General features: G+C 39.5%; 1 protein-coding gene and 1 long non-coding RNA gene across 3 annotated transcripts; one reads left to right on the forward strand and one right to left on the reverse strand.

Annotated features, from left to right (window-relative positions):
* Window positions 1-1716, forward strand: LOC123996360. Its single transcript, XR_006831964.1, has 3 exons — window positions 1-119; window positions 655-791; window positions 1217-1716. It is a non-coding gene; the product is annotated as an uncharacterized LOC123996360 (long non-coding RNA).
* Window positions 1717-6750: 5034 nt separating this feature from the next.
* On the reverse strand, window positions 6751-10048 carry LOC123996698 (transmembrane protein 147). Of its 2 annotated transcripts, none has more exons than XM_046300312.1 (7): window positions 9834-10048; window positions 9437-9553; window positions 8958-9027; window positions 8363-8565; window positions 8089-8173; window positions 7803-7924; window positions 6751-7394 (listed from the first exon to the last, which is right to left on the reverse strand). In XM_046300312.1, exons 2-7 carry the CDS (start codon window positions 9511-9513, stop codon window positions 7274-7276), a joined length of 678 nt encoding a protein of 225 aa, XP_046156268.1. In that variant the 5' UTR covers window positions 9514-9553; window positions 9834-10048; the 3' UTR covers window positions 6751-7273. The 2 variants fall into 2 exon arrangements, with proteins under 2 accessions (XP_046156268.1, XP_046156267.1); XM_046300311.1 differs by having other exon boundaries at window positions 9844-10045.
* Window positions 10049-10359: the final 311 nt, after the last annotated feature.

Genomic DNA, 10359 nt, shown 5'->3' on the forward strand with positions numbered 1-10359 from the left:
ATTGATTGGACATGATTTGGAAAGGCACACACCTGTCTGTATAAGGTCCCACAGTTGACAGTGCACCTCAAGCCATGAGGTCTAAGGAATTGTCTGTAGACCTCCAAGACATGGAACAGGTAGGTGCACTAGACCTTATTCATGGTTCCTTCGCACGTAAAGGTGGTGTAATTATTAGAGAATTAAGTCAAGGTCAGAATACGGTGTATCTGTAGACACACCTCTGCCACACCTTCATTTATTCAAGCTCCACCTTAAACGAATAGTGGGTGAATAGCATGACATTCCATTTATGCTTGCTTATCTCTGGATAAGAGCGTCTGCTAAATGACTTAAATGTAATGTAAATGTTATCTTTGGTCAGAATCTGGGCCTGAGTGAATATGCTAAAATCCTTGACACTGTCAAATGGGGGGACTAAATACATAAAGTGCATTTGTTTCCAAATGGATATGTATGGAAACACCTTAAAATAAAATGTCACATTATGTACTGTCGCCTCATATGCAACATTTGTTGTCTAAGCCAAAATGCTGGTGTATAGATCCAAGTTATACATTTTAGCTTCACTGTCCAAATACAGTACATTTACAGAGGAGTGTAATTGGGTCGGTTTCAGTCATCATTTACTTGCCTGTTCATTCATACCAACAGGTCTCTGTGGGTTTTTCTGTCCATGCATTCAGGCCATTAAGATGGCAGAGAAATACGGAGAGTGTTTCCTACTCTCTCATGTTCCATGGACACATTTTATGTTGCGAACCAGCATTCGGGAGAGGTATAACATAGAGGTATGCATATGGCATGTTGCTGATTGTACAGCTGTATAGAAATTCATCTTCATGTATTGTTGAACATTTCCATTACCTGTTTCTCCACTACCTCATACACACTAATCAACATTATCTTTGTCCAGCATCAACTCAGTTATATCACAAAGTACTTTGGGTGGTGTCCTGGACTAACGTTAAGCTACATCCTGGACAAAAAACAATGCTATTTCAATGGGAATTCTCCTTTGGCCATGCTTTTTAGTCCAGGACTATGCATAATCTGTGTCCAGTAAATCAGCCCTTTTGTGTTATCTGTCTCATCCTCACCCTGTCAGGGCCAGCGCTAGTGAGGGCGTAGGGACTGATCATTATAGGCCTACGACATAGGAATGTGAGAAGTTGATATCACCTTAGCCACCCTAATAATATATTGATTTCTACAGGGAACCATTTGCGATGACTGGTGTGTGACTGCTTTCTGCGGACCATGTGTTCAATGCCAAATGGTTCGTGAAGTCAATAAGGAGATTCCTAACTGACAGAGCCGGAAAGTGAATGCTGACCCACAAAGTGTTGTCTACCGCACCTTGTTATGAAAATGTTAATTAAATTGTTGCAGTGAGGACCCTCAAGTTTTTGTACAACAAACTTCTTATGGTTACATTAGGACTGCTGTCATCTGAAGACTATGCCTGCAAGTCAACAAACGTTTTATGTTCCTCTGACTATACAGCACTATGTGAGCACAACCCTTTATCAAAATCCTCAGCAGTAAGAAAAAACAAAACACAGTACCATGTGACTGTCAGATGTATACAATGTGCAATATAACTTACAGTATTTTACTATTTATGATAAGTCTGTTATTACCAGATTATGGCTAATTTAAATGTATTCAACTACCAGTTGTTTATATGAAAATAAATTTGAAATAAGTACTACACAAGAATAGTTCAGAAATTAAATTCTTGTTTTTTAACTTTTTGGATTATGTGTGAATTGCTAGATATTACTGCACTGTTGGAGCTAGAAATATAAGCATTTTGCTGCACCTGCGATAACATCTGCAGATCTGTATTAGGCGACCAATAAACTTTGATTTGAAAGTCGGTCTTTGACCTAATCAACAAGCACCAAGTTCAATAAAAATACTAACAAAGTTACAAAATATCCAGTTAACCACAAGTCATTCCTGTAGCAGTAGGACTTTAGGACCATTTCAATTCAAATGTTATTCGTCATATGCTTCATAAACAACAGGTGTAGACTAACACTGAAATGCTTACATATGGTCCCTTCCCAACAATGCAGAGAGTAAAAAATGTAGAAAAATAATAGAAAAATAATAATGAGGACTAAATACACAAATGTTTTTGTTTCCACCTTTATTTAACCAGGTAGGCCAGTTGAGAACAAGTTCTCATTTACAACTGCGACCTGGCCAAGATAAAGCAAAGCAGTAAGACAAAAACAACAGAGTTACATATGGGATAAACAAACGTACAGTCAAAAACACAATAGAAATATCTATATACAGTGCCTTGCGAAAGTATTCGGCCCCCTTGAACTTTGCGACAATTTGCCACATTTCAGGCTTCAAACATAAAGATATAAAACTGTATTTTTTTTGTGAAGAATCAACAAGTGGGACACAATCATGAAGTGGAACGACATTTATTGGATATTTCAAACTTTTTTAACAAATCACAAACTGAAAAATTGGGCGTGCAAAATTATTCAGCCCCCTTAAGTTAATACTTTGTAGCGCCACCTTTTGCTGCGACTACAGCTGTAAGTCGCTTGGGGTATGTCTCTATCAGTTTTGCACATCGAGAGACTGACATTTTTTCCCATTCCTCCTTGTATAACAGCTCGAGCTCAGTGAGGTTGGATGGAGAGCATTTGTGAACAGCAATTTTCAGTTCTTTCCACAGATTCTCGATTGGATTCAGGTCTGGACTTTGACTTGGCCATTCTAACACCTGGATATGTTTATTTTTGAACCATTCCATTGTAGAGTTTGCTTTATGTTTTGGATCATTGTCTTGTTGGAAGACAAATCTCCGTCCCAGTCTCAGGTCTTTTGCAGACTCCATCAGGTTTTCTTCCAGAATGGTCCTGTATTTGGCTCCATCCATCTTCCCATCAATTTTAACCATCTTCCCTGTCCCTGCTGAAGAAAAGCAGGCCCAAACCATGATGCTGCCACCACCATGTTTGACAGTGGGGATGGTGTGTTGCTTTTACGCCAAACATAACGTTTTGCATTGTTGCCAAAAAGTTCAATTTTGGTTTCATCTGACCAGAGCACCTTCTTCCATATGTTTGGTGTGTCTCCCAGGTGGCTTGTGGCAAACTTTAAACATCACTTTTTATGGATATCTTTAAGAAATGGCTTTCTTCTTGCCACTCTTCCATAAAGGCCAGATTTGTGCAATATAGGACTGATTGTTGTCCTATGGACAGAGTCTCCCACCTCAGCTGTAGATCTCTGCAGTTCATCCAGAGTGATCATGGGCCTCTTGGCTGCATCTCTGATCAGTCTTCTCCTTGTATGAGCTGAAAGTTTAGAGGGACGGCCAGGTCTTGGTAGATTTGCAGTGGTCTGATACTCCTTCCATTTCAATATTATCACTTGCACAGTGCTCCTTGGGATGTTTAAAGCTTTGGAAATATTTTTGTATCCAAATCCAGCTTTAAACTTCTTCACAACAGTATCTCGGACCTGCCTGGTGTGTTCCTTGTTCTTCATGATGCTCTCTGCGCTTTTAACTGACCTCTGAGAATATCACAGTGCAGGTGCATTTAGAGAGAGTTTGCTGCACTGAAAGTAAAGGGGCTGAATAATTTTGCACGCCCAATTTTTCAGTTTTTGATTTGTTAAAAAGTTTGAAATATCCAATAAATGTCGTTCCACTTCATGATTGTGTCCCACTTGTTGTTGATTCTTCACAAAAAAATACAATTTTATATCTTTATGTTTGAAGCCTGAAATGTGGCAAAAGGTCGCAAAGTTCAAGGGGGCCGAATACTTTCGCAAGGCACTGTATATAGTGTGTGCAAATGTAGTAAGATTAGAGAGTAACGAAGACTTGGCTATATCCACGGTGTACCAGTACACTGAGCCAAGTTTTGAGAAAATGTCCAACTGCAATGCCTGGGCGACTAAACTGCATTGGTGTAAACTACTTAAGTAAAAATATTTATAAAGTAATACGTAAGTAGTATTTTGGTGTATCTGTCCTTTAATATTTATATTTTTGACAACTTTTACTTCACTATATTCCTAAAGAAAACATTGTACTTTTTACTCCATACATTTTCTCTGACAACCAGAAGTACTTACTACATTTTGAATGGAGCAGGACAGGAAAATTGTGAAAAGCATGCACTTATCAAGAGAACACGTGTCATCCCTACTGCCTCTGGTCTGGCTGACTCACTGAACACAAATGCATATTTTGTAGATAACATCTTCTGTGTTGGAGTGTGCCCCTGGCTATCCATACGTTTTAAAAAACAATAAAATGGTGCGTCTGCTTTGCTTCATTTGAATGAATTTCTACTTTTACTTTAGATACTTAAGTATATTTGAGCAATTAGACTTAAGTATAGTTAAAACCAAATACTTTTAGACTTTTACTCAAGTAGTATTGTACTAGGTGACTTTTACTTGAGTAACTTTCTATTAAGGTATACTTTTACTCAAGTATGACAATTGGGTACTGTAAATGACATGAAGCCAAACCAATTATTCACCTAACTTATTTAAATACAGTTTATTACTAACGTTATAGTACAGTATGTTCTTACCAGACTTCGGGTGTTACTGTGAAAATATCTTCATCCTCAACTTTAATTTCCTCCGCGTATTTAAAACTTTCAAAAGAGTGAGTTTCTTTCGGACACAAAAGTCCGCGATAAACGATATAATTTACATAATTCGCCATACTTAAACACAGTTTACAGAGTTAAAGTATGCTACTTTTCGTCAAAAACAACGTAAGTGCGTCAGTAAAATGGGAGGGAAGCAGATGTAAAAAAACTATAATTCACTCAGCAGATAGCAGCATAATCCAATTACAATAATACACTAATAATAATCATTCATAATAAGAACTGCTCATACTAATACTACTACTAATAATACATTTTGAATAGATAGATTTGGACCCATCCAAAGATGCAGTTACAACACCAAAATTGGTTAAGTTATGTCATGTTTGATCATGTCAAGCTGTTGAGCCTTGAATTTGAAAAAGGTGCCTAAAGGCTTGCAGATCACACTGAGATATGGAAATCTATTTAATCAATTACCTGATTTGGGGTAAGTTATAGTAAACACATCCCTGTCCTGAACTTTTAAATCATTGGCATATTTCAGACTCAGGTATAGCCCGCAGTAAGGTTCTGCCAGTTCGGCCCTGACCTAGAGGCATATGTTTAATACATCAATGCAAATGTCAGAGAGGCAAGTACCCCTCCCTCTCTTGTAGCCCTTTATTGCAATGGGGCCTTTGTCAAGGGCATAATCAAATGAAATCAACTCAAATTTTATTGGTCACATGGCTTGCAGATGTTATTTAGAGTGTAGCGAAATGCTTGTGCTTCTAGTTCCGACAGTCACCAATATCTAACAAGTAATCTAACAATTCCACAACTACATAATACACACAAACTAAGTAATGGAATAAGAATATGTACATATAAATATATGGATGAGCAATGACCAAGCGGCATAGGCAAGATGCAATAGATGGTATAAAATACAGTATATACATATTGGAAGAGTAATGCAAGATATGTAAACATCATTATTAAAGTGGCATTAATAAAGTGACTAGTGATCCATTTGTTAGAGTGTCCAATGATTTCAAGTCTGTATGGAGGCAGTAGCCTCTGTGTTATTGACGGCTGTTTAACAGTCTGATGGCCTTGAAATATAAGCTATTTTTCAGTCTCTTGGTCCCAGCTTTGATGCACCTGTACGGACCTCGCCTTCTGGATGGTAGCGGGGAGGAACAGGCAGTTGTCCTTGATGATCTTTTTGGACTTGTGATATCAGGTGGTGTAGGTGTCCTGGAGGGCAGGTAGTTTGCCCCCGGTGATGCGTTGTGCAGACCACACCACCCTCTGGAGAGCCCTGCGGTTGTGGACGGTGCAGTTGCCGTACCAGGGGGCGATACAGCCCAACGGCATGCTCTCAATTGTGCGTCTGTAAATGTTTGTGAGAGTTTTAGGTGACAAGCCAAATATCTTCAGCCTCCTGAGGTCCCCCAGAGGAGGGCTTGAGATGGGATGGATGGCCCCCACAAGAAGCAGTAAACCCAATTCAAGAAAGGAAGGAGCGTTTGTAAACCTTTTCACTGTCTCTGTTCCCCACAGCTATAGGGTATGCAAACAATGAGATGTCTCACCTAATGTTGCAACCATTACAAATAGGTCTACCTTGCCATTGACAACAGGTTTCAATACAGATTTGTCAATAGGTTTCTACACAGACTATGCTGGTCAACAGGGTTCTATACAGACTAGACTGGTCATTGTAAGGCTAACTACAAGGGGAACAATCTATTATCTCCAGTGAATTAGAAGTGGCATTCCGGTGGTAGGTGTGGAGCACCGATCCTTCAGACTGGAAAGGCAATATGTGTGGGAATCTGGACACAACAAGAGTATTCATCATTCAAGGACAAGCCCACGACTGTACAGACACCAAGTCACCATGGAAACCAGCCAAATTGGGTCACACAGTACATAATGGGGTTTGTAGTAACAGTATGCGTGCACGTCAGGTGTGAAAATGTGATTTTCTTCTCCTTACAACACCACACATAAAGCTCTCATACGAGGAGCCTGAACTACACCTCAAAGTTGAGTACAAATTTGACCTCCATCTCCTCTCTTTTGTAGATGTTTTAATTAGATTTTGTATAGTATATCTTGTGTAATAAGCACACTGTGCACAAATCAAAAGTAGCATATGAAGTCATTTATTGGCCATTCACACACACCTCTCACCAATTTCCATAGAGTAGCATAACCCACTGTTACCATGTCATGTAATCTTACAACATAAATAAGCCATTATGCTGCTTCAGTAATGTGACAAGAAGTGTGCCAACATTTGTATTTCATCATGTCGAATGAGATTAAGTTAATCTCTTTCATACCTGCAGCAATGCAGCTGAGCACACACAGTGTAACAACAGTATTGTACCATCTGCTTACATGTTAAAGTAGTATAGTAATTGTACTGCAACGCTTAAGAGTCATCCACTTGTTATAAATACTCAATCTAGCATACTAATTCCAGCACAATAATAAATCATACATTTAAAAAAAATAAGTATCATAACAAAACAAGTCTGAAATCATGAATGCTCATATTCCTGCCATCTTTCTGAGCGATACAAAATTAATCTATACAGGCGCAGTCTGGTTGAAAGGCCCTGTGTGTGTGTGTTAAAGACCCTCTTTGTTTGGGCTCCCAGCCAGTCTCAGTTGCTGTGCACCAGTGTGACGAAGAGGAAGAGAGAACAGAGGGAGATGGATCCAGTGAGCACCGCCTTCACCAGGAGGGCTGTCCAGCTCCCCAGCAGGAACACATGGACAAACAACCTGAGAGAAGTTAGAGGACAGAGGAGAAAATGAGTAGATGTCTATGAACAATTTTTATTATGGTTGTCTAGCTTTGTTTTATACCAATATGTCAGTTATTGGCTACCATGAAACTGATTGTTGCTAACATCATAATTACAATGAATTATGACATGAACTTGGAGGTATCATTGTTTTCAGTACCATTTAAATACTGTATTGTTTCTTTTGAAAAATAGGGGTTGGTTATCTAGACCATTACACAACTAGCTAGCAGTGTTTATAATGACCTCTAGTGGTAGAGAAAAACTTCAGTTCCCTCCCCAGAACAGATGAGCACTATGAGCTGAAAACCAGCTCTGTGATGATGACCATTTCTGCAGTTCCACGGTTCCCTTCCCTGGGTACGTTGAAGTATGTGATACTCACTCCATGAGGAAGGCCTTGTATACACACAGCCCTAGCAGTACAGTCACAGGCAGACGGAAGCTCTTCGGGAGGTCGTACCGCGTGAACATCCACACCACTGCTGCCATGGCGATATAGTGCACCTGAAATAGAACACGACACCGAATTTCCTTAAAAACTAGACTTCTTCCAAGCCTGCCACAGGAAATGTAATGTTGATGAGTATTCATTATCTAAGTATTTACTGGAAGTCAAAATAAATGTCTATTTGATTCAGCAGTATAAGTGTCAGTGCAAGGGGACTTACCAGGCTGATGTTGGAGTCGAAGCTCATCTGTATGTACTTCCAGTCAAACTCAATGCCTCTGGCACCCACCCATAGAGGTATACACCTGGATGACAGGGCAAGAGGATGAAATACAAGAGACACCATTGCAATTAAACATACTGACAACTACACTAGTGAGCTTGGGTAGTAAATGACTAATCTACACTGAAATTAATGTGAATCTGGAATGCACCCAAAGAGATTTAAAGAGAAACAGTAGGGGAACAGAGAAAGATAGAGAAAAAGAACGTACCTTGACATAACGAGCTCTGCTGTGGCCCATCCCATCGCTGCCACCATGATCTTGTACTCTCCCTTCCCTGCGTTCCTGGACATGACCAGATGCAGGCCCAGAAGGTCTGCTAGGTCCACCGTGGCCTTCATAAACTCACCAACAAAGTCATACACGCCAGCTCCTCCCTCCCACGTAGGGAAAAATGTGGCCAGAAATAGCATCTGGAACAGAGACATTGTTAATGCAGTAACACAATTTTTTAAATTGTCACATATACCGGATAGGTGCAGTGAAACATGCTGTTTTACATGGTCAGCCATAGTTGTACCGCACCCTTGTAGCAAATTAGGGATAATTGCCTTACTCAAGAGCACATTGACAGATTTTTCACCTTGTAGGCTTGAGTATTCAAACCTTTCGGTTACTAACCGCTAGGCTACCTGCTGCCCTAGTAGGATACATATTAACTAGTAATAACTAATAACTAGTAGGCTACATTAGTAATCAAGCAGTTTTTAGTCTGCATCCCAATGTGATCATCAGTTCCTTTGACAGAATGATGGTACTTTTATTGCTTTTCAGAAAACAGACAGTTCGGACAGTCAATGTTCACCTTGCATAGCTGCACAAATAGGTAGGTAGCTCCTGCTTGAACACATCTCCAGAATGCATTATATTCTGATCTACAATAGGGATCAAGAGAGAGACATTGTTTAAAACATTCTAGTATACAGACACATGGTTGCCTAGAGTGGCAGGAGGATTGACTGACTTCCTCTCAATCTGTTGACATTTCCATGTAGATTACATTTCACCCTCTACAATATTTTTTTAATTTAACTAGGCAAATTAGTTCAAATCAAATTATTATTTACAATGACGGCCTACACTGGATTCGAACCAGGGACTGTAGTGATGCCTCTTGCACTGAGATACAGTGCATTAGACCGCTGTGCCACTCAGGAGCCCAGTAAGGGTGACTAGCTAGTGAACAGATCATTAAAAAATATATGTTCAGTAGCTAAATGTATGGGGTAAACTAACAAATTAATCCAATGCATTTTATATAGTATGAGAGGTGCTGATACTAACAATCCACTGCATTTGTAGGTTATAAAGTAGGGAAAATAAGCCAAGGCAAAGCAATTCCCGAAATGAAATAGCGTCATATTGCCAGGGAGTCCAACACTGGCGAATCCTCCAACGAGTCTGTGAATGAATGAAGACATGATGGCTGTTAGCTAGCAACAATTATCGACACAATACTAGCTAGCTAACGTTAGTTACTTAAGAAGCATTGGAGCAGATAATCAGTAACGTTAACGTTACTTGCTATAGCATCCTCTCTTCCTGCATGCTCAAAAGGTTGCTTCTGTGCAAGGTCTAACCTATTTATTCCGCCATTATAAATTTAAATCTGTTAGATAAGTTACATGCGTATAAATAACACACGTCTAAATGAAGATCGGCACGAATCATTTAGAAATACCTGTACTTACTCAGGTTGACCGAGGGATTATTAAGATGCTAATGCTAGTTTGCTAACTCGTTGGTAGAAGGACGGAAACTAGTTTTCCAGTAGTTACCACAGCCACAAAGTAGAAATGGGCTATATCGTAGAAAATTAATAAAAACAAAAATGTGCATTTGGGTCTTTAATTTAAGGTTAGGGTTATGCATAAGGTTAGCAGTGTGGATTTGCTAAAGTACCAAAACAGATTTTAAGAATATAATTGGTCGAAGTAGGCGGGGTTTATAACTTTGTGGCTGTGGTAACTAGTAACGACCCGGAAACTACCAAAATCCTACCATTAAATGATTCCGCTATTCCTTGATGTCCCCGACCTATCGTTCCGCTCGTTTGCTTGTGCATTAGGCCAGGAACTCTAATAGGGTCTTGTAAAGCAAATGGACGGAACGACAGAACGGAGTCATGGTTAACGTAATAATTTCAAGGCAGAACTTCGGCAGTTTCTGCCAAGATAGTTTCGTATGAAAATGCTTACAAACTCGGT

This window comes from Oncorhynchus gorbuscha, linkage group LG15 (assembly GCF_021184085.1).
Source record: "Oncorhynchus gorbuscha isolate QuinsamMale2020 ecotype Even-year linkage group LG15, OgorEven_v1.0, whole genome shotgun sequence".
Taxonomy (NCBI): Eukaryota; Metazoa; Chordata; class Actinopteri; order Salmoniformes; family Salmonidae; genus Oncorhynchus; species Oncorhynchus gorbuscha.

Coding starts and splice junctions, on each gene's coding strand:
- LOC123996698 (XM_046300312.1), bottom strand. CDS start 9,513: ATGACGCTATTTCATTTCGGGAATTGCTTTGCCTTGGCTTATTTTCCC. Junction 8,174..8,362: donor GCAGAGCTCGTTATGTCAAG/GTACGTTCTTTT, acceptor CCTGTCATCCAG/GTGTATACCTCTATGGGTGG. Junction 7,925..8,088: donor TCGACTCCAACATCAGCCTG/GTAAGTCCCCTT, acceptor GTTCTATTTCAG/GTGCACTATATCGCCATGGC.